This window comes from Protomyctophum bolini (assembly GCF_963924005.1).
Source record: "Protomyctophum bolini genome assembly, chromosome: 14".
Taxonomy (NCBI): domain Eukaryota; kingdom Metazoa; phylum Chordata; class Actinopteri; order Myctophiformes; family Myctophidae; genus Protomyctophum; species Protomyctophum bolini.
Genome location: NC_137875.1, coordinates 40,746,256 through 40,771,155, shown reverse-complemented (window position 1 = coordinate 40,771,155; position 24,900 = coordinate 40,746,256). Strand labels below are relative to the sequence as shown.

The 24,900-nt window shown below is 40.6% G+C and overlaps 2 protein-coding genes across 2 annotated transcripts; both read left to right on the top strand.

The window, feature by feature from the left end:
• The first annotated feature begins 423 nt into the window (after nt 1-423).
• On the top strand, nt 424-22,938 carry LOC308328751 (nck-associated protein 1-like). Its single transcript, XM_080782860.1, has 10 exons — nt 424-483; nt 1,239-1,295; nt 1,925-2,021; nt 3,005-3,111; nt 3,851-3,983; nt 4,243-4,324; nt 5,049-5,107; nt 8,988-9,083; nt 9,199-9,365; nt 22,167-22,938. Exons 3-10 carry the CDS (start codon nt 1,932-1,934, stop codon nt 22,330-22,332), a joined length of 900 nt encoding a protein of 299 aa, XP_080638986.1. The 5' UTR covers nt 424-483; nt 1,239-1,295; nt 1,925-1,931; the 3' UTR covers nt 22,333-22,938.
• LOC308328296 (nck-associated protein 1-like) lies at nt 5,313-7,368 on the top strand (the record flags this gene model as incomplete). The annotated part of the gene is made up of 4 exons (XM_080782065.1): nt 5,313-5,360; nt 5,939-6,084; nt 6,620-6,793; nt 7,146-7,368. The coding sequence occupies 4 exons, from the start codon at nt 5,313-5,315 to the stop codon at nt 7,366-7,368; spliced, it is 591 nt and encodes a 196-aa protein (XP_080638191.1).
• Nucleotides 22,939-24,900: the final 1,962 nt, after the last annotated feature.

Sequence of the window (24,900 nt, the reverse complement as noted above, 5' to 3'; positions counted from 1 at the left end):
TAAATAATTGGATGGCCAAAACACATTTATGTTTTATGTTTTACTTTTGGCTGTCTGCTAATCACAAGGTCATAAAATATCTCATATTGCTTTCTCTAGGCCCCCCCTCCCCCCTCTCTGTGTCTGTAACTGTAAAGAACCCAAACACGTTTTCTACTGAACTTTTCTATATTCTGGGTGAACAGACATTGTTATTATGATCTTATTGTGAAACAAGTCGTTTTCCTTTGAGCCAAATGCTTTTATTTTGAAGGGAGTTTTGTGGGACATAGCTGTCGTGTATTGGTTACTGAAGTCACATGACCAGGAAGCAGGTGACGACAGGTAACAGAAATGTATAGGGACACCAAAGGTGATGTAACAGAATGTTATTATTGAGACTGGCAAGTTGGCTCTGCAGAGTTCCGCGTGTCTTTGCCTGTTTAGAGATGAGGTCTTCCACATTCACAAAGCAGCTGAGGACCTGTTTGTTAACATCAGAGGGTAGGCGCGCGTGCACACTCGCACACACACACACACACACACACACACACACACACACACACACACACACACAGACACACAGACACACACACACACACATACACACACACACACACACACACACACACACACACGTGTGCGTAGGAAGCATCTACACACACATTTATGCCTGATTTATAATGTACATTTGGTGACTTGATGTGTACAAGCTACATTATGAATGTTGAGCATTTGTGATTTTTATGTCAAAACTCTTTTGCCGATTTAGGAATTTTTTACACACTCATAACATATTCAATGTCTCTATATTGTCACTGTTCTGCTTAACATCCTCAATTACACAATTGTTTGTCTTTATTAGTATAATAATAATAATTTATTGGAATCTTTAACACCTTCATGCCATGAGTTTAGGGTTTTCTTTTGTTTTCAACTTAAAATGTATTAATTTTTCATGAACAAGAATAGACAAAGACATACAGAAAGCAATAAGACAAACAATTGGACATTACAGTATGTGTTGCCATCTCAGGAAATAAAAGTAGTAGACAAATGCTATAATTGCAGGAGTTCACACACAGACAGGATAATAATAAAATGGAAACAATTTGTGAGCGAGCGCGCACGCACGCACGCACGCACGCACGCACGCACGCACGCACGCACGCACGCACACACACACACACACACACACACACACACACACTGGGTTCAGGGTTTTCAATCAGTGCCTCTCTTCAATGTGTGTGTTTCAGATACAACAAACGCATCAACGACATAAGAGAATGCAAGGAACAAGCACTGTCTCATGCGTACGTATCCTAATCTCTCTTTGCCCTCCATCTCTTAATCTGCCTCTATCTGTCTATCTATCCATCCATACATCCTTCTCTCTTGTCTTTGTCTCTTCTCGCCTTTCCCTCTTTCTCAACCTGCTATCCTTTTATCTTGCATGCTTTTGCACTTGTTTAACCACTTTCTCTAATTGGCCACTCATTCCTCCATCCATTAGTCTTTTAGTCCTGCATCCCTTCACTTTTTAATCACTTAAACCTTATGCTTTTACGCCCCCTGATGTTTTCACGCTACACTAATAATATCTGTGTGTTCACCCCAGAAAAGGGATGGAAGAAAAAATGCTATTGAGAAACATTCCACTTATTGGCTGTCTGGGCCAGTTTCTTTGGCCAATGTCAATGGGCTGACATTACTGACCCTACCAAAATCCATTTAAGGTTTTAGTATAAAACAAAAAAAATATATAGTATGACCAGTTATTGAACTAGTAAAGGTAAAATATTTAATTCCTCCCCTGCTCAACCACCTGCCTTCTCTCCTCTTCTGTCAGTGGTACTCTCATCTTACCATGTTGTCCCGAAGGTGATAGAATATATAATTGAATGATGTGTCATTGGGCATCATCTATGTGTTTGATGTGCAGAGGCTCCATGCACAGAGAGAGACGCAAGTTTCTCCGCTCTGCTCTGAAGGAGTTGGCTACCGTCCTTGCTGACCAGCCTGGACTCCTGGGCCCAAAGGTAATATATAATGTCAACTTAACCCATTCTTGGGGTGGGAACCCCTTTTGGTGTTTTTAACTAAGCATTATGTTATGCTTTAGCTATTGAAAAATAGCAGATCTACAAGCTCATAGCGTGCCACCGAGTGGCGCACTACGAGCTTGTAGGTCTGCTATTTTCTTATTTTTATGATCAGTACAAGCAACAACAGCAGAGTACGTATTCATGGACAGACAAGATAGATAAGAAAAAATTGAAAATAGTTTACATTATTTAGACGACCAAACGCAGCATCATCAACCGTATCATAATGTGTATTAATACAATAAACAATCAAGAGGGCATTGCCTGACCATGGATCACACCAAGGGACCTGCAACATGACTGAGGAACACGTCCCACTTCAGATCATATTTTAGGTCTGCTATTTTTGAAAAATCGTAAGGCACAAATCTTTGAATATATATTCTTTCAGAGCGAACGTTTTTTATTTATTCCGACGTCAGGCCTGGGTTAAAGAGTCGTGCTGCAATATTTGTATATTCTATGTTATGGAGTTCCTGTGGAGAGCCAGAAGTACAGGACCACAACGTTAGTACTGCGAATAATAATAATGGTGATTCCTGATCTGGTACTGGTACCCAGTTTATACAAGCTCAAAATCTGGGCATTTGAAATCACGCAATGCTTTAGCGCTTTGTCCCTTACTCCAAGTTGTGCATTGTGGGATTGGGATAATGCCTTTTCAATCGGGGCCAGAATACGTTATCACACAGTTTATTAAGGGAATACATTATGTTCTGATAACTAGTGTGACTCTGTCTTCTTATAAACCTAATGATTTAAGTTGAACTTTTCTACTTTCTATTTAACACCTGCATGAGTTGGCCCTATAATGTTCTGATGAAGATAATGATACCAAAGTAGTGTGTTTTTTCTTTGTACAGTAGGTGTTCAAAAAGAGACCTTTCTCTCTTTTACTCTGTGTTCTCCACCTGCAGGCGCTGTTTGTGTTCATGGCATTATCGTTTGCCCGTGATGAAATCATCTGGCTCCTTCGTCACGCCGACAACATCCAGAAGAAAAGTACAGATGACTTCATAGACAAGTAAGCAAACACACACACACACGCACAATAATACACACACACTGATACATGATCGCACACAGTAATGTGTGTTTGGTTGCTATGTATATAATGGAATGTACATCGCTAGGCACGACAGAATTGTTGACCTATTAGCTAAGTTCATATGTTTCATCATCTGCCAAAATGTATAAGCACTCGTATGTTTTAACTGCCATGTTCATGTAGCCAGACTCAAATCACACTGTCGTGTGGTATTTGAGTCTATGATGATTTCAGATGTCACAGCTAATACACCAGATATTGTTGGTGTTGATGACAGTAGAGAAGTGACCATTTTGGAAGTGGCATGTACATTTGACCACAGTCTGGAAGAGGCATTCCTTACCAAGGTGCTTAAGTACCAGCGTCTTAAAGATGCTATTATACAGCTTGGCTACAAATGTAAACTACTTGTGTTCATATTTGGAAGCCTTGGTAATGTCCATAAATCAGTCGTGAGGTGCCTGCAGATTGCAGGCATGCCCAAGCTGAGAGCTGATCAGGCATCGGCAAAATTCTGTTCAGTGTCTGCAATAATTGGCAGTCGCCATATATGGAGAAGGCGATGCCCGTGATCTGTATCCTGAAGCACTTGTTGTAGAGTTTTCCAAGTTTGCGCATCCACTATTGTTTGTGTTCAAGAATTTCTTGTTAAGTGTGTGTGTGTGTGTGTGTGTGTGTGTGTGTGTGTGTGTGTGTGTGTGTGTGTGTGTTACAGACACATAGCAGAGTTGATCTTCTACATGGAGGAGCTGAGGGCCCATGTGAGGAAGTATGGTCCAGTCATGCAGAGGTACTACGTTCAGTATCTATCTGGTTTCGATGCTGTGGTGCTCAACGAACTGGTGCAGGTACACACACACACACACACACACACACACACACACACACACACACACACACACACACACACACACACACACAAGCATTGAAAATGTCAGTGGGACAATCTTAATTAACGGGGGGAAGGGGGTTACTGAAACTACCCCTACCACCCATGGTTTCATATTCCTAATATTTATTTGTATGACAATGATGAATAATGGCTAAAGGAACATGCATCGATAACATTAATCACCGTAAGAATGGAACTTGTTTTTTCTATGCTAGAACCTCTCTGTGTGTCCAGAAGATGAATCAATCATCATGTCTTCCTTCGTCAACACGATGACCTCTCTCAGCGTCAAACAAGGTAAACATAAACTACTGTACTGTAAATCATGGTTTGAGGTAATCATGTATGATCATTTAACCCTGAGAGTGTACAATTGCAACAGGTCATTATTTCTTTATACAGTCTTTCAGTTCAATTAACCCATTTAGGCCTGAGGTCGAAATTAAAAAAAAAGTCTTCAAAATCCTGACGGCTTTCTGAAATGTTTCTGTTTCAGTTGTGCTCAATATTTCATGTCAAGGAAAGGACCCCAATATGAAAATATGTTGTTCCAGGGACCCCAACACAGAAGCAAAGAATTGAGTTAAAATGTTCACTCTGTAACAATATATATTCAAAGATGTGAGGCACATTTTCACCATTTAAAAGAAATAGCAGACCTACAAGCTCGTAGAGCGCCACTCGGCGTGAGCTTGTAGATCTTGTATAACATAAAAAGGGTTCCCGCGCAAAATGGGTTAATACTGGAATGTACTGTGTTTATATTATGCCAAAAACTGTTTCATGGTTTCTCTCTCTCAAAAAAATCTAAAAGGAAAAGAAAAACCTGGTACAACAGAATAACATTCATAAGCCAAACGCCAGCAGACAGTAAACATCAAAGATTAAATGCTTATGTCCATGTCAGCTCAGTGTTGTGGAATATAATTATTGAAGGATGATGTGATGTGTGTGAATATTGTTTTAAAAATAACATCAAACACAGTGTTGTGGTAATTTTGCACATGCTTGTTCCTTATAGTGGAGGATGGAGATGTGTTTGACTTCAGAGGCATGAGACTGGACTGGTTCAGATTGCAGGTACACACACACACACACACACACACACACACACACACACACACACACACAGTTGAACTTGATAACAACTACATGTTATTCAGGAACAAATTGTATCGAACGAATTTGCTATATTTTCAAGATGTCTCTGGGCAAGCTGGATATTATGCGTTTATATTGTCAAACATATTTTGTGTAAATGTGTCCTTTTTTTCAATTCATGATCATGTCAATCAGAGATCAGCGGATGAGCTTTTTTGTCACCCGAATCCGAGTGTGCATATTTATAATCCGCCTGTTATCCCACCGCATAAATGACTTAATCCAATTTATATATCCGCAACCACCCGAAATCCGCTGCAGGGATATAGCCAATCTACAAGTTCAAGGAAAAATACTACTAACGCACGCACGCCGAGATTTGGTGCCTTTAAAAAAAAAACTATATTATAATTTAATTCCGTTTTAAAAGTTATAAAACCTATAGATGGATGCCATTCATTTATTTCCAGCATTATTTCACCCGCGGTTTATCCGATATTAATTAATAATATATTCTTTTGACCCAAACTGACTAACTAACCGGCTAAATCCGCCATCCGCTGGTGTCTAATGTCAATACAATACAATACACAATGGTGCTATAGTCTTCCGTTTGTCGTTCTCTTGTTTCTGATTCCTCAGACTTATTGCCACTTTCTTTGCATTTCGGTTCATCCCTACTTCCTGTTTTCCTTTTCCTCATTCCCTCTTCGTTTCCATCCAACCTGCCTTTCTTTCCCTGTTCATTTGGTTCGTTCCCTTCTATTCCATCTTTCTGTTCTTTATTCCCTCCCACCATGTCTCCTCTAGGCGTATACCAGTGTTTCTAAGGCCAGTCTGGGTATAGCAGACCACAGGGAGCTGGGGAAGATGATGAACACCATCATCTTTCACACCAAGATGGTGGACTCACTGGTGGAGATGCTAGTGGAGACCTCTGACCTCTCCATATTCTGGTGAGAGACACACACACACACACACACACACACACACACACACACACACACACACACACACACACACACACACACACACACACACACACACACACACACACACACACACACACACACACACACACACACACACACACTAGAACATTATTATTCAATAAGAATTGTAAATCCTTAACCCATTTTGACCTGAGATCAGATTCTAAAAATGTCTTCTACATCCTGACAGTTTTCTGAAAAAGCTATGTTTCTATGTCAGTCGTTCTTCGATTTTTCAAAAAATAGCAGACCTTCAAGCTCAAAGCGCGCCACTCGGTGGCGCGCTTTGAGCTTGTTTTTTTTTTAGCTTGTCTTTTCAATAGCTAAAGCATAACATAATGCTAACACCAAAATGTTGAAATTCTTGTCATTTAAAACGAAATGTGAAAGGTTTGTTTTCAATGTACTGTGTGTGTATTTCTGTTATTGTAGAGCCAGGGGTTAAACGGGTCACAATAATAACCTGACTTCACAGCCTTGTGTGTTCTCGTACAGACAGCAAAGTGTTTGAAACGTATACTTTGTTGTTGTCTTCTTTCAGTCTGGACAAGTTGCACACAGCCCTGTCTGAGCTGTGTTTCTCCATCAACTACGTTCCCAACATGGTGGTGTGGGAACACACCTTCACACCGCGAGAATACCTCACCTCACATCTAGAGATCAGATTTACCAAGTAAATACATGTACACACTGCAAATACTCACATGTGTTTGATTGCTCAATGTTACACTGCGACCTCTAAAGCCTGCTGTAAATGATCCCCAAAATAAATATTGCTGTTGTCCTCAAATGTTGATGCATGTATCATGTATGTAGATAATGAATTATGATTTGTCATCAGTGGATACAAATTACATTATGTATGTATTTATTTATATTTATCTTAACGTTATTGTCTAGCGAAATGTTCTAATTTAGCTACAGTTGTCAAAACACGTGCAAACATAAAGTAAACCTTTGTCTGTGTTCATCTTGTTACCTTTTATTCACATGGAAAGCTAAACTGTTTCATGTGTATGTGTCAGGTCTATTGTGGGGATGACCATGTACAACCAGGCTACTCAGGAGATAGCCAAGCCCAGCGAGCTACTGACCAGCGTCAGGGCCTACATGACCGTCTTACAGTCCATAGAGAACTATGTCACTATTGACATTACCCGCGTGTTCAACAACGTGCTGCTGCAGCAGACCCAGCACCTAGACAGCCATGGAGAATCCACCATCACCAGCCTTTACACCAACTGGTAAGATGACCGAGACCGGGTGGCGCCCGCTGGCCTAGTGGTGGCCTGACGGCGTGTTGCGTGTTTGAGTACCGTATCATGAACTTCATGGCAACCTTTGCTGCATGTTGTCTACATGTTGTCTCTGTAAGACAGCCCTCCCCTATACACCGGGAGGAGCAGTGCACCATTTCTTACATTATTTATTTAAAGACCTTTTAAGCGTCGTACGAAGCCAACTCTTGTCGTGACAAATCATGACAACAAACACAATTCTTCGGGCCAAACAAAGAATTAGAAAATAGAAAAAAACACATTTTTTGTTGTTTTTCTTCTTTGTAATTATTTGTTTGGTCCAAAATATTGTGTGTGTTGGCATGATTTGTCACGACAAGAGTTGGCTTCGTACGACGCTGAAAAGGTCTTTAAAAAAATTAATTTAAGAAATGCCTATGGGAAAAATGCATTGGGATTCATTTCCTGGGCCACTCATAGTTTTACTGAGGTTAAGGTTAGGGTTAGGTTTAGGTATAGTTTTACTGAGGTTAAGGTTAGGGTTAGGTTTAGGTGTAGGCTGTCAATCACAGCGACTGGCCAGTCACAGCGCACCATTTACTCAAATGCGAAACGGGAACCATATCAGCCCCACAAACAGTTGCTCTTTAAACCTTTGCATGCGTTGTCTTCGGATCAAAAAGACTGCCCGCCAGCATGTTTATTGTTTACCATCAAAAGAATAAAAATAAATAGTCATCATGTTCTTTTGTAAATTAACTCCCTCCTTGATCATGCTATGGCTTCACGCAAAAGCATTAACCCATTTAGACCTGAGTTAAAAAACATTCACTTTGAAAGAATATATATACAAAGATTTGCGCCGCATTCTTATGATTTTTCAAAAGCAGCAGACTGTGACTGTGTGAAAGCACACCTAGGCATGACTGATGTACAGTACTACATCGGTCAGTGCGTGCGTGCGTGTGTGCACATGTGTGCATTGGCGAAGGTGCGTGCATTGGCGGAGGTGCGTGTGTGTGCGTATTGCCAGTTCCACCCACAATCTGTCTCTCACTTCCAAGTCACAGCATCACTCGTACAATGTACGTGTGTGTGTGTGTGTGTGTGTGTTGAAAAGTATACTTTTGGGAAGTGTGGAGAGGTTCGACAGCCCTTGACACACGGACACACACACACACACAGACACACGCACGGACACACACACAGACACACACACACAGCTGTGTCTCCATCCATCCAAAACCATGACACTGCCAGAGTGAACATGTTGAAAGATTGTATCAGAGAGAGAGAGAGAGAGAGAGACATGCATTTAGCAAAATAATACTCAGTTGTTCTTAACCCATTCTGAACGGGAACCCATTTTGGTGTTAGCATCATGTCATGCTTTAGCTATTGAAAAATAGCAGACCTACAAGCTCATAGCGCGCCACCGAGTGGCGCGCTACGAGCTTGTAGATCTGCTATTTTTGAAAAATCGAAGAACGACTGACATTTTTAGAATCTGATCTCAGGTCAGAATGGGTTCATCAGACCAGTGTGTGTCCTAGTGGAAACCTCGTATGAATCTGATCTCAGGTCAGAATGGGTTAAAAAGACGCTAACGTGTGTTTTGCAATGACACAGGGCTACACCAGGATCAACGCCTTCAACTGGTCCAAGATTCGAAAGCTGAGCTTCAAGCGCAAGAAGTTCCTCATCAAGCTGAGATCAGACCCCACTGTAAGTCTTCTGTTCTTATGACGGGTTGGGGGGGGGGAGGGACTTGGCGAAAAAGGAAAGGTTCTATTTAATTGTCTTCCTCCTGTCTGTCTGTGTGTGTGTGTGTGTCTCGCAGCAAAGTTCTCACCACGGCACGTTGGAGTTCAACATGGCGAGCAGAGACTGCTGCAAGGTGTTCTGGAAGATCTGCGTGGAGTACCACGCCTTCTTCAGGCTGTTCGAGGAGCCCAAACCCAAACCCAAGCCGGTTCTGTTCACCCGGGGGTCCTCCTTCCGCTTCAGGTAAAAAAAGGAAATCACATTCGTGTCCCAGACTGTTGGCTCAACCGTCTTGACACCTATAGGCCAACCAAGCCAGCCGGACGGACGGCGTGCCGCGGGTTCGACTCCCCCGAGCCTGGCGGCTTAGGGTTAGGGTTACATACATTGCTAATAATACATTGCTTGTATTATTAGAGGCCTCGAGCCCTGCATGTCCAGAACGCATTTTTTAATGCTGCCCTCGATGCGCAGTTGCCATAAGAATTTCCCAAATTCGGAATCATCCAAATCCTCTAAAATATAAAATAGATCCTCCATAGGCTCCATTATTGGTTAAGATGTTGGAGTAAAGATTCAGGATCTGAAAAGAAGTCAGAAGAAAATGTTAGATTAAATTCCTCAGACCATATTTATTATAGGCCTTATAATATTTTAATAACCACTTGAACCGTATAGGGAGGGGTGGGGGGGTTTGTGAGCTTGTAGATCTGCTATAAGTGCTATTTTGAGTGGAGAGGTTTGGTGTAAAGGGGGAAAGAACACACAGAGCCATGGGTCAAGTTTACAAGGGTGTCTAAATGCATGTGAATCAGACATATAGGACAAACCAAAAACATTCACTTACACAACACTGATGATAGTGTTGTTGAATATGTATGGCTAGCTATACAAAATCTATGAAAAGGTGGACGGGTGGGAAATTTGGTATATATAGTCTTTTTTATTGGCCTAAAATATTGTCTATATACATACATTCATGAATCCACTTGCCCGGCTGTCGGTATTGAGCAATTTATTTTATAGGGGTTTCTTGTGACTCTCACAAGAAACCAGACTCAGGTGTGGTCCAATAATCTCACTGACGATCCAACTCCACCCTGCCAATCAGCCCTAGCAGGCCATGCAGGGAGAGGGTCATCACACCATAATATCCAGTACACCACTATAAAAATTGCTCAATACTGCAGAACAGAATCAAGTAGGCTATAGTAAACTCTAACAAAGAAACAGCCCCGTGAAGGTTATCAAAACGTGGCATGGGCTGAAGCTTAAACACTGATTAGATATAGAAGAAAGTTACATTACAGTCACACTGAGCTGTAGCACCTGCCAAGAAGAGGAGCGCATTCCAGCTAATAAATTAATTAATAGGACATAGCTGTACAGAGGGCCAAAAATACCTGCAGGGGGGGGACAGGCATGGGCCTGGACACCTCTTGTTTCATCCGCTCAAGAATATCCATCCTGTTTGGGTAGCCTAAAATAAGCTACTAGCTCACTGGCACACCGTGACAAAGCTAGAGAACCGAATCCAAACATTTCTAAACCGTTTCTATTAAAGGACATGTTTTTTTTTCCAATTCAATTCAATTCAATTCAAACTTTATTCAAGACACTCACAGGGGGGTCCATATAGGGCAGAACACATAAAACATAAAAACACAAAAGTAAACAAACTATAAATAAAAGAAACAAAGTATAAACAAACAGGGGGGACTTATCTCTGTACATACAGGCTAGAACGCCAGTGGCTCCACAGCTTGAAATACAACATGTGTATTTCATTTCAGAAGCTGATTATTCGTGGTCTATAGAAACGGATGTTCACGATATAAAAAACCCATACTGACAGCAGTGCGCTATTTCATCAACCGCGGATTCATTATCTGGAAGTCAAGATTGCTTTCCCGTGAACTCTATGTCTAACGAAACGAAGCTCTGGGCTTGCTCCTCGTCATCGTTCATAAAATAACTCATCGACATGAAGTACCTCGGCTAAGCGGGAGTGCTTGTGGACATTCTCTCCCTTGTGAACGGTGGGCTGCAGCTGTTGCAACACGCCTCTGCTGCTGGTTAGGGCGCGGGTCAGACGAGCAAACTTCCCCCAACCTGAGGATACGAAACATATCAGGAACAACGTGTCAACTCATAAGGTGATAATTTCTTCAGATCAGGTAAATATAAAAATGTGCATTAATATATTATAAACATATACTGCATACCTCAACTTTACATTCAGTTCGCAAAGTTGTGTGCATGTTAATATACAACATTCATATTTTAGATTAAGCAATTATTAATTAAACCACTACTCTTTCTTACGTATGATGTTTGGCTTCGGTTGCTATTCCCCAAAAGATCATTGGAAGCACATTTGCATTGGATGGGAGTGGCCTACGGCCTACCTTTAAACTACTTGGGCTAAAATTGGCCTTACAGACATATTGTAATAAAATAATAGTTACTGTAGAGATCTATGACTATGAAACAGACTATATGGCTGTGTGTATAAAACGGCTTATCATGTTATCATGCTATGTGAATTAGTAGATAGTTTAAATACATTGTACTGTATCTAGCAATTCAATTGGTTTCTTTTTTGCATGTACTGTATACAGACAAGGGGGAAGTACCATACTGTAGTATTGGGAAGCATGGGTAAGGGTTTGAACTTTGAACAAATCTGGCAAGAGCTCAGGTAAAGGAGCTTAAAGCTGCACTATGTAACCTATTCTACCCCAGATTTGAACCTGGTTTCATTCGCAATGCTCAATGCCATTGAGCTAATAGAGCCTGCAGCCTGCTTGCTCAGGGGGTGAATTGAATCTTGAACAATCTGATCTTGTGTCTACACTCTACAGTAGGTGAGACATGACCTTTTTGACACAATCTAAATGTCTCAATAGACCAAATATAACCACCCCAATTCTATAAGTTATATTGTATCAATAACAAATCCTACCAGTACAGACTGGACAAAATGAAAATGTATTCATAAAAAAAGTGATGCGTTTAACTACAGCATATGAGACCCAGATGGGCTAACTCTACATGGAACCGTATATGACAATGTCAGCTGGCACAAGATGCTTCACGTTTGGGTTACTCGTCGTGTGGGCTTCAAAGTGGTTCTACGAGCGCATTGAGGCGTGCCTCAACTAGGTCATTTGATGCGACGCCCAAGTGGACCCTAATTGGGCTTGCCCATGTGGGTTTTAATTAGATTCTACCAAGGCCCTATAGGTCAGACCGAACCGGCTCAATTCTGTGGGGTTGACATGGCGTAGTAGGTAGACGGGAGATGGCGTCAGCTTACACGTTTTTTTTGTTTTGTTACGCTGATTGGCTGTAGGGGTTGTAACGAGAGTCAGACTCCATTTGCATGTATGGAAATGCAATTTCTATGACGTGGCCAAAAAAAAGGCCTTTTGACGAATGAGTGTATGAGGCTGTGAGCTTCAGTTCCTCACGGCTCTCTACCATATTGCCGAATTTCGTGAAAAACGACGAAAGCACAGAACTGCCAAAACTGCTAAAACTGGCGGAATTTTCCCGATAACAAAGAGGGTCTATATATGCCCATTTGGTGCTTGACCGCAAAACATAGCTGCCAGCGGCCTGGGCCGTGGCTCAGCGGTCCAGGCACCTTGGCTGGCAATCCAGTCTGGAAGTGCGCTGCGGGGGTTCGACTCCCGATCCCGACAGCCTTCACTGCATGTCACCCCCATCTCTCTCTCCCCATTTCCTGTCAGCCTGTACTGTCTATCCCTCCATAAATAAATAATAATAAAGGTGAAAGCCACAAAAAAGAAATGTATATATAATTATATATATATATAGCTGCAAGCAACGATACAATGGGACCAAGCAATGACAAAAAAAAATCACACCCGTGTGAACTGAGCGCTGCAGGCTGCTCAGCAACACCACTGGCTGGCTGCAGTTACAGTGCTCAGTGTGAATGGGCCCTTTTAGGCTGCTGCAGCTGTTCGTACGACAGACAGAACACACATAGACAAACCCGTACCTCGACACGAACACGGAGAATACACACATTTATCGATAGACCAAGTGTAGCGATGGACAAAAACAATTGAACCCCTCTTTGTCTATTTTTTCTTCTAAACATTGTTAAATACAACGCACATGTACTTGACCCCCCCCCCCCCCGGCTGGTTCACCTGAGTGAGGGGTATGGATGTTGGAGAGACCCGAAACCCCGATGACCTTAGGATACATCACTGAGGATAACGTCCCAGGTGCATCCATGCAATGTATTTTTAGTTTTAGTTGTTCTATTTATAGTGACTCGTAAGAATATAGACAATATAGTCTGGTGACCACCGGAGAGACGGGTGACAGCCGGAATGTTAGACACCCGGGTGAGCAGTTTGGGTTGGCGCCCCAGGCTGTGTCTTATTCCGTGAGGAGGGAAGCCCAACAAACCCACAGCGAAGGCCTTTAGGAGGGGCCATTCAAGCCACAAGCGGAGCCTGCAGCAGCACCACCATGCAGAGCCATTGTGGCTCGAGAATCCACCACTCCTGAATGACGTGCCTGGTGGCGCTGGGAGACTGGTGCAACGCACAGGGGCTGGGCCTGGTGAGAGCAGGAATGGACCTGGTGGGGCTCCGGACAGGAGTCCACCCACAGAGCCTAGTCCGTCCACGCACCAGTTCCTCTCACTCCTAGTTCCGGAGCATCGGATTGTGTGGCCCTGTCTTTCCCTAATGGGACTGATCGAGGGTAGCTACTGAGACGCAAGTCGGGACTTGATCACCCCCGGGCTGGGTCACCTGAGTGAGGGGTATGGATGTTGCGAGAGACCCGAAACCCGATGACCTCAGGATACATCACTGAGGATACGTCCCAGGTGCATCCATGCGGTGTATTTTAGTTTTAGCATTGATACAATCGTTTATTTCCATATACTTCGACGCAGTTAGATCGTTATACACCCCTAGTTGGTGCTGTAGCATATTGTCTCACAATGCGAGATGTAACTCTAAAACACATCTGACGGGAGATATGGAAACCAGACGGGAGATTAACCCATTCTGAACGGGAACCCATTTTGGTGTTAGCATCATGTTATGCTTTAGCTATTGAAAAATAGCAGATCTACAAGCTCATAGCGCGCCACCGAGTGGCGCGCTACGAGCTTGTAGGTCTGCTATTTTTGAAAAATCGAAGAACGACTGACATTTTTAGAATCTGATCTCAGGTCAGGATGGGTTAATCAGACCAGTGTGTGTCCAGTGGAAACCTCGTATGAATCTGATCTCAGGTCAGAATGGATTAATTGACTGATGCCAACCTTTGGTGGAGTCGTCCTCGATGGGCTGTTTGAAGGCCGTGATGTCACTGAACTGGCAAAGAAACAGAACAACCTTCTCCTGTTCATTGCGAATGGGAGCAATTTTGACAAAGAACCAAACGGGTGTCCCTGAAACAAAAGGGGGAGAAAAAGACGATCGATGCTCATTTAATCAGACAATGGTATTAAATAAAAATCCATATTGTACAGCATAAGTATAATGTTGAAATTGTACTAGTCTTTGAGAACCTTGAGAAACATTTCTAGTAACACCTGCTGGTACCCACTGAGCATTTTTGTAGTCGTTTAGATGGCAAATAATTCGTCTTAAAAACTGGGGTAAAAATAGTCTAAAAATGAACGTTATTTTAGCAGTCTAGGCTTAGATTAGACTAATCTAATAGAACAATATATATAATATATATAATATATATATATATATATAGACGTTGAAACGATGTTGTTTCAACATCTAATCTAAGCCTAGACTGCTAAAAATAACTTTCATTTTTAGACTATTTTTACCCCATTTTTTAGACGCTCATTTAGACGTCTAAAAGCCGAAAATTGCTCAGTGGGTAGAAAAAGGTATGCAAGTGGATATAAATACATGGTCTGATTCTCGACCAATTAGTACTTCTGCCGAGCTAGAAATGTTACGGGCTGCCTTTGAACTCTGCTGTGCATTACAGAGGCCAGGAATACATTTTGCATAAGAGATTAGAGGAAAACAACATTTATCTCTCCACTTGACGAAGCTATACACTTACTGTTTTTCTTGTACATTAGTATTTCAAATGAATTCATCTCGTAGTTCTCAAACGTTAGTCGCACTTTCTCACTTGTGTCCTTGTCCGTGAGCTCCCCATACATGAAGCTGGAAAGCACAAAGGGGGAAATATCATTTTAAATATTTCATATCCATTTGGCATGATGAGAAAAGCAGACATTCAGGCACCTTTGCGCCGCATTGCAACTCTTAAATGTGTGAATTATCTTTGTAACAGAAGACAGATTTTCTGAGGGTGAATTTATTTTATATATCAACAAATAGGATACATCAATGAGGATACGTCCCAGGTGCATCCATGCAATGTAGAGTTTTGTTTTAGAATTGATACAATCGATTATTTGCATTGCAAAAAATGATTCGATACGATTATTTGCATTACCTACATTTAGCATACATTTTCACAATTCCCCATCTTAAACACAAATATTGGTATGTAGGCCTAATACATGCCCATCTCCTCTACAACTAAATATGACAAGTCTGTGTTATTCACTGCATAGTATACTTTTAACTTGACTGTGAACAATCTCCGTGTGCAAATCTCCACTGTCAAATTAGACTATTATGGAATTCCATTGAGTAAAATTTGATTAATGATGGTTGAAATAAATCATGACGGCATACTTTTTTCCCCCCTTCTGAACGCCTTAATTGGCTTTATGCAAAAGAACCTCACAAAAACGAATGAATGCTGAATAGAGGGTCAAGCAGCAATGAGCAATCATTTAACCACATACTGTACTGACGTTCATCTCACTTTGCTAGTTAATGCCATCCTTGGTAGCACCATGTCCTAGCTTGATCTAAATATAACTGGAGTAATATGAAATGCAAAGGGAAGGGTAATATTAATTTAGACTATCTGAGGGCTGTATTTTTGCGTGTCTTAAGTACCAGGTCTTATTACTTAAAGGGTAAGACCACTTTTTTTTGAGGTTTGGGTTGTGTAGTTACTTTGCCATGATGCAACTCCAAATGTGGACAAGAAATAAAAAATAACTGCTCCAGTGATTAGAAATTGATAATTCAAAATATGCTCCTCATTGACTTACATTGATGTAAAACAGCTCTCAAAGTCACTCTTTTAGTACGTAAACAAACAATGTTGATTCAGACAATATAGAGTATCACCAAAAGTCATGTGGTTTTATTTTTTCATAAAAATGTTATCTTCCTGTTGATTTGTCCATTTTATTGGGAAGAAAACCCGGACTGGATCTGTGGATCCGGATCCAGACCTTCAAATAGTAAAATTAACAGGAATCTAACATTTTTATGAATATATTGTCTGAATCAACTTTGTTTGCGTTTTTTTTACGTACTAAAAGAGTGACTTTGAGAGCTGTTTTAGCTACAATGTAAGTCAATGAGGAGCATATTTTGAATTATCAATTTCTAATCACTGGAGCAGTAATTTCTTTCTTGTCCACATGGAGTTGCATCATGGCAAAGTAACTACACAACCCAAACCTCAAAAAAGTGGTCTTACCCTTTAACTTAAAACCTGGAGGCGTGATCAATGCCATTTGGCTATTCTGAGTGGCCAAAGAGCATTGACCACACCTCCAGGTCTTAAGTTAAGTAATAAGACCTGGTACTTAAGACACGCAAAATACAGACCAGAGTCTTAAAAGACAGAAGTGGTTGATCCAAAATCATTGACAAAGCCTTGCTATCAACATTCAGTAACACATGGTCACAGCATTGCTTTCAACTATAGATAAAAGTGTGACTGTGAGGCTAGAATAGACACATCAATTTAGCAACTCAGTGGCCTTGTAGTTATTGCCCTGAGACTTCGAGGTCAGGGGTTCAATTCCCGGCCGAGTCATACCAAAGACTATAGAAATGGTTCCAATGCCTCCCTGCTTGACACTCAGCATCAAGGGTTGGATTGGGGGTAAATCCTGCAACATCATGCAGTCCTGGGGAAGTAGTTTTACATCAAGCTGCCTCACGCCATGAAACAAGAGATAGGCTCCTGGCCTATGGGACACATTGGTCTGGAATCGTTGGTTCCCAAAGCCACTTACTTATTGCTCTATAAAAGGTTTTTGTAAAGCGGTAAGCCACACCTACAATAATATTCTTCTTAGACTGATGCAGTGGCATAGAAGCTAGGTGTATATAGGAACAAACTGAACATTGTCGGTGTCACTAGCTCAGACTGCTTACGCTAAGTTAAGGACACCGTTTTTGAGTGGTGCTAGCCACTCCTATACGCAGCTACGTGTGTCCCTGTGTCTGAGCACAAACAGCAGAAACACCTCGCTAATACCACTAGATGGTATTAGCGTTGAGCAGCGTCACTCACACACACACACACACACACACACACACACACACACGCACACGCACACGCACACGCACACGCGCGCGCACACACACACACACACACACACACACACACACAGAGGCCAGGGAGGAGGCCTTGTACATTACAGTACAGTACTAAAGCACGAGTACAGTCCAGCACCACTCACTTCAGACTGGTCTGATTTATTTTTCTGGTTGTCAAAGGTGCCCAGGTGAGCGTACTACCCACATCACTTCTTTTGATGTCAGGGTGGGAAAATGCAACTGTTGCGCACCAACAATAGCTGGAAAATGACCTGCGTCAGCTCACCCGATGCTTGTCGCAAATTCAAATAAACATGAAACAAACATAATGCACCAGTCAGATAAGTACAGTACGGTTCGAGTGGTTAATGGCTGTGAGCCGACAACTCAATTAGTGTTGCACAGCACACATTTCGTGTGCACAGCCCAGTGTTGCACAGCACACATTTCTCACATATATCCTACTCTGTTGCACCAGGTGACTCTCGACGCCCTAATTACCCCGGCTTACCAACAAACCACACCTCAATGCCAAAGTTGTTACCCCTGCAATATTAAAGTCATATTGCGTAATAGTTCGGACAGTTTAATAGTTCCACCGCCAAAACAAACGCTGTAGAGTCCTCGCGTCAAGGACATTTTGGAACGCAACAACATTGTCAGAAGTGTGTACTGTATTAAGTTGAATGAAATAAATAAATAAATACATTGCCCTTATGCATTGCCGGTGCCTGCGTCATGTTGGTGTGAGTATTGGGGGGCAAACTCATGACTAAAAGTACGGTATAGAGAGGTTTAGTTGAAAACGTTACACAGTATATGACTTTATATTTATGCTGAAATATCTCCTCGCCTACCTGCATGTGCTGCTTTTCTGCATGACTTCAGCCCTGTGGTACCCCGACAACTTGCAGAAACCATCATTGCTGTAGACAATGGGCCAGTCCACTATCTGTGCATTTCCAAGGACAAAGTTGGTGTCTGTTTAAAATTAAATGGGAAAGAAAAGGCTGAATACTTGAAGGTGTTACGTAAAAACTGTCAGCAATAACATAACATTTGACAAAACATTAAGCTACAAGTATTGCATCAACATGGAAAGACCAATGCCAAATGCATTTGATCTCAAACAAAACAAATAATCTGGGCTAAATGCAGTGGAATAACAGTTATTCAGGAAATGACTACACTTACAGTAGTATGCTGTAATAATATGTGTCTTTAGAATTAATCTCTGTCCTCATTGAACATTACCATGAACCTCGCAAATGTGATGTTATTGTATGATAATGTATATGATTGAGGAGAAGTTCTGAATGCCACATATCGTAGCACATGTTGACTCAAATTGAATTCCAATTACATTTAGCTGAATAATGAATTTGAAAGATGACATATGGTACAACTCATAAACAAATGGGGGGAAAAAGACATTCAACGTGAATACTAGCCTGGCTAATAAGCCAGACTATAATATCATATCACACAACACTGTCGCCTCCGGCTGATTCGGTCTGGCTGATGATGAATACACCTTGCATGAACGGCATAGTCCCTATACTCCAGAACACACAAATAACTCTAATAAACACCAAAACAGTAAACACAGGCTATAATTCAGCATTTTGCATAGAATGTATTATATACACCACACGGACTATATCAATTCAGTCATGATGAGACATCACCCAAGTGCCTCAGATGAAAAAGGGGGACACGTAATCACGTTTTGGGAAATGCAAAAGAATCTAATCCTCTAAAAAAAATCTTGAAAGAAATTAACTGCTGATCCTCGCACAGCTATATAATTATACTGTATCTTGGGGTGATGTCAAAATATTGACACATTTTGATGGTCCTGAAAAGAAACTTATTTTTATTAGCCATGCCCAGGCAGCCAAAAAGAAAGGTGTATTCTATGTCATTGGAAATCAGAGACCCCTCTTCTCACTAAAACAGCGACAGCCGGCTTCCCACCCACGAACATGGCCAATGATTGTGTCTGTTGGAGCACCCAACCAGCCAGGGGCACCTACAGTATGAGAAACCAAACCCTAGTCATCACTATGGTGGGCTGGTGGTACTTTACCCTTGCAATCACCCAGACACTGTGTGTGAAATCCCTTTTTAAAGGTCTCTGACATTGAAAGTGACTAATTAGCTGTATACTGGTTTGTCTAAATTATTCAAACGTGACATAGCATCCCATGTTTACCAGTTTTAAATTGAACATGAATGTATGCTCTTTCGTAGATTTTAAAGCATTTTTTACAGATACATTGATTCTCGTCTTAACATTGTATTTGTATAGCCTGCTATTTAAAAGGATATGAAGATATAAGTCAACATGTATAGCAACTGAAATAATGTAAAATATTTAGTATACCATTATGATATATGATATACCGCTACGTAAATGTTCCTTATTGTTACTCAAGCTCATTCTAGTGTCATAGATCAATGTTTTCTTGGACCTAAGAATGGTTCACCTCAAATATGATCAAACATCCTGCAGTGCAAACTGGTGGTTTTATTGAGATGATTTACCCATTGTGCACTTTCACTGCTTCTACTAATTATCACCTTATGTGACTAAAAATAATAACACAAACGTAAACATGATCATATACTGAGTACAATACAGACTGCATAATATCTCACTGACAGTTATGTGTGTAAGGTTTTAGAGCTACGGCCACACAGATTGTTCAGCTGTCCATTTACATTTCAGATGAATATTTCCACTTCTGAAACAGACAAACTATGGATGTGAAAATAAAATGTGAATATATTTGTAAAAAAATAAAATTAATAATAATTTTTGCACTTTGAAGACACGTTATTGATGCAAAGATTCAATGACCACCTCACAGGGAAAGAAACAAAGGTGGAAGAAAGTGAAAATAAATTGAAAACTATGTAATTGCCATAAGACACACATTTCCAAGACAGGTATGGACACGCACGCACGCACGCACGCACGCACGCACGCACATGATCTAAACTGGTCAACATCTCTATGATCACGTCACAACAAAACACATTGACCTGACAATTAAGCACATCAGTCTATTGACACAGAATGACAGAGAATGATATAGTTCCATGCCAATGTGTTATTTTACAATGGTCATGTGCATGTTATTGTCGGTAAACATGGATAAGTTATTTTGGCAGTATAGCCCTGTGAATGTTCATTTAGTATATTGTGTGGCAACACACAGTTATGGTCTAACATATCAAACAAATGTGTGCCTTGTAAATTAACAGCATTTGGTATAGAACATGTTGTGATGTACACTACAAAGAGAGGAATAATAGAGAGGGGAAACATAGGCAACACTACAAACTATATGTATTATAATACCTGTCTGTCTATTTGACAGTGTCCAAACTGAAACATTTAAAAAGAAAAAAAAAAATAGGTTAATAAATAACAGAGAAAAACATCATCGTTCGCTTAATAAAGGATGTGAAGTGACCACCAAGATGGTGATATTATAATACTCGTGTTACAATATGCTGCTATGACATGAACTGGTGCAAGTGCGTTCTTCTGGCCAAGACAGGCAGCAGAACAAATTTTGGTTTCAGACGTAAAACAAACACAATCATAAAATATCAAGAAAGAGATCCTCAGCATTAGTCATCAACATCAAACAGGCAATATGAATCAAAACAACTACAGCATTACTATACATGCATCCAGTAGTGAGACCTGGAGATGCAGGTCATTTTGCATCTGATTCCAAGCACAGTGATCAGCATACTTAACCCATTCTGACCCGAGATCAGATTCTAAAAAATGTCTACATCCTGACAGTTTTCTGAAAAGGCCATGTTTCTATGTCAGTCGTTCTTCGATTTTCCAAAAATAGCAGACCTACAAGCTCGTAGCGCGCCACTCGGTGGCACGCGGTGAGCTTGTAGATCTGCCAACATGGCAGATCATCAAACCTGAGCATAAGACCAATGGCAAGTATAAGGGCTTTATTCTGTAATACATTTCAGGGCTCAATGGTAGACAGTAGGCAGCAGCAATTTGCCAATTTGCCCTTTGGCCTCAACAAGGACTTCAGTTGTTTTGCATCAGTTGCTGAATGTGAGGCTTAAATGAGGGAATTGTCAATTACAATTCCTATTTATAATAGTGGGCAGATACAGATTAAAGGGATATTTTAACCCACCTCTCTCTCTCTCTCTCTCGCTCTCTCTCTCTCTCATTAGCAGGCAACAGTGCAGCACTATCCCTCTCTCTGTTTCTGGCACAACAGCGGCCCTACTGGTACGCAGTCATATACTGGTGCTCATTAACCAACACATACGCACATAGGTGAACACAGGCATAGGTGAACACGGACATTGCTGTTCCTTTGAGTCGTTGCACCACTCAAAAATATATTTAAAAAAAAGAAAAGGAAAAAGGAAAAATCACTCAAGAACATTCTAATGTGTGAGGGAGCCGTGATTTTTCCATTACTGTTTTCATTCATTTTTTTTTTTCTTTCTTTTTGTTAATCTAAAAAAGCCCCCAGCTGACCAGGCGGAGGCAGTATAATAACCATAATTACTGCTTTTTTTTTTTTTTTAGGGGACACGGGGAGAACATGCAAACTCCACACAGAAAAGGCCCTTTCGCCAACCCACCGCCTCTGGATATGGGCGCTGATGAAGCGGAGGAGAGAAGCAAGTTGTACCTGACAAGAGCCTGGTTTGGAGTATACACAGAGCAATATATCACAGTATTATCAGCATAACATTAGTGTTGGATTTTTTTTTTTTTTATTGAGACTGATTACATAATGGACAGAAGTGGTCCCAGGACCAATCCCTGGGGCACTATTACTGTATTGTGGAGAAGCAATCTAACTTTATTTATATTGCGTGTATGTTTATATTTGGTCCTTAAACGCCATCACTGCCATTCCATTCATGTTCAAAAGGTGTGGAAAAACACAGTGAGAACTTGTGAAACTGGGTAGGCATTGGTCATTTATCCTTTCAGTCAAATTACTGTACTATTATGATACTGGGATTTTGTGTCTGGAGTCTGGACTCTGGAAAAATCTATAATTTCAACATATTAAAGGCAAATTTGATCTTGAAGAGGGATGTTAATGGCACTGCATGTACTGCCGTCCATCTTGATTCAATGATTCTATGGTCTGTAACATTTTAATGACTGATTTCTCTTTTAACCCATTTACAGCTAGAATATTGGTGGCCAACTATTTCCAGTGTATTTACAGGAATAGCCTTGATCAGTCCCTGCACTGACAGAGCGCATGGTGGCATGGGTGTGCTTCACATTTTGTGAGACATTTACCTGCCATTGTTTTCTAGTGCGACTTAAAATGAGCGAGCTAGTTTGCGTGTTCACTGTTCAGTCTGTCTATAGCTCAAGCACACTTTGACAGGACAAGTAGTTGATACTTGGATACACATTGGCTGTTGATGGTATAAGATTGAGACAATTTTGGGCTAAAAACTCGAGCTAACATGAGAGTTTGTAAAGCAAGAAGAGACCTTATTTACACATCAGAAACGAGAACTATTCTAGGCTCATGTCCCTACGGGTCTGTATAAGAGGATGGCTTCTCTTTACATCACAGCAATATAGAGAACCTCAGGGGAAATAACCAAATTGACATGTAATTTAAGTTATTCCTTTTATCTGAGGAAAGCTAAATAATGACTTGCAAATATAGAACACATTTATCAAAAAGCGAGACATGGATGTAATCATGTAACAATCTATTCCATCATGAATGGAGCTCTTCCAGGCAGATCTACATTAACATTACTAATTTGAGGGTGAAATAAATGAGTATACATTTACTAATAATCTAGACTTTTTTATATTATATTATATTATTATATTTTGTTCCACACTGAACTGCTTGCCAAAGCTTGGTTTCCCTGACCAACTCAGGGGGGACAACGAGAATGAAATAAAACTATTTTTTTTATTTCCCACCCACCCAATATGAAAGTAATGTAATATAAATCTACACGGGGGACAACTCATTTGTACTATATTATACTATTCAGCTCCAACTGCATCGTTAGTAACATATCATTATGCACATTGTCTTATACTGGACGCAAGGACAGTGAAAATGACACAACAGGTTTCTTAACTGGGTGCCATTTTTGTGCCAAGTTGTGTCATAATAATTGAGATACAACAGGGACACTCTTACTCCATCACTCACACCACTCTCCTGTCCTTCCTTTCCTGCTGTGAGACTGAAATGTAAACAGCAGGAAAGGAAAGACTGTAGACAGGAAAGTGGTGTGAGTGAGTGATGGAGTTACGAGTGCTCCTGTTGTATCTCTATCAGGATTATATGATGACACAACTTGTTCCCAAAAACATTCTCCATTCCATATGTAATAATATGGAAATTACATAAAATAATATTACTAACGTTAGTCTTTAAAACTTCATAATTACAAACTCAAAATCTTGTTCAATTTGGTTTTAAAATGATTTTTTAGATAAAAACACTTTATGATATTCTCGACCATGAATGTGAATATGCAAAAATGATTTCAAGTATTCTCAATTATTAGAGCAATTGGAAGCTATACTGTGTGAGTGAAAATGGGAATGACATGGGAGGTTTCAAATGTCCAAAACATAGTACATACACACTCTTGTTGAAACTGCTATAGTCCGAGGATGATGCACATAGAACAGATGTTAAGTTCGGCCTTATCAAACAACATTGGACATTGTACCTCGACTTTGCCAAAAATACAAATACAGCTCTTACAGAGCTATATTTTGCGTGTCTTAAATACCAGGTCTTATTCCCTAACTTGAGTAAACTAAAGACCTGGAGGCGTGGTCAATGCCATTTGGCTATTCTGAGTGGCCAAAGAGCATTGACCACGCCTCCAGGTCTTTAGTTTACTCAAGTTAGGGAATAAGACCTGGTACTTAAGACACACAAAATACAGCCCATAATGTGTAATGTGTTCTTTTCTTTCTCCCCCCTTTATTAAATGGAGAAGAGGTGTTGGATAGTATGTTTTTGGACAACTAAAGGGTGAAATTGTGTGTGAGGCCAATCATTACGAGGAGATATTACAGGTAGAGAGGCAAAAATGCAACAATATATTCTAACATTGTTCTATTGTGAGTTTGTGACTCATTGTTCTCCCCATTCATTTATGAAAATATATTATCTCGTAAAATATTCACTGATCTGCAGATTATGCAAAACACAATATTGACGTAGAGATGAAGTCAGAACCTTTTGGTTTGTTTTATTGAGATGATAAATAACTAATTGTTTGGTAGCCTAATGTAATATTTT

What these genes read in the sequence shown, in the direction of transcription:
- LOC308328751 (XM_080782860.1), top strand. Translation starts at nt 1,932, where the DNA reads ATGCACAGAGAGAGACGCAAGTTTCTCCGCTCTGCTCTGAAGGAGTTG. An exon ending in CTCTCTCAGCGTCAAACAAG is followed by an intron (nt 4,325 to 5,048) that starts GTAAACATAAAC and finishes TGTTCCTTATAG; the next exon opens with TGGAGGATGGAGATGTGTTT. An exon ending in GGGTCCTCCTTCCGCTTCAG is followed by an intron (nt 9,366 to 22,166) that starts GTAAAAAAAGGA and finishes TTTTTTTTTTAG; the next exon opens with GGGACACGGGGAGAACATGC.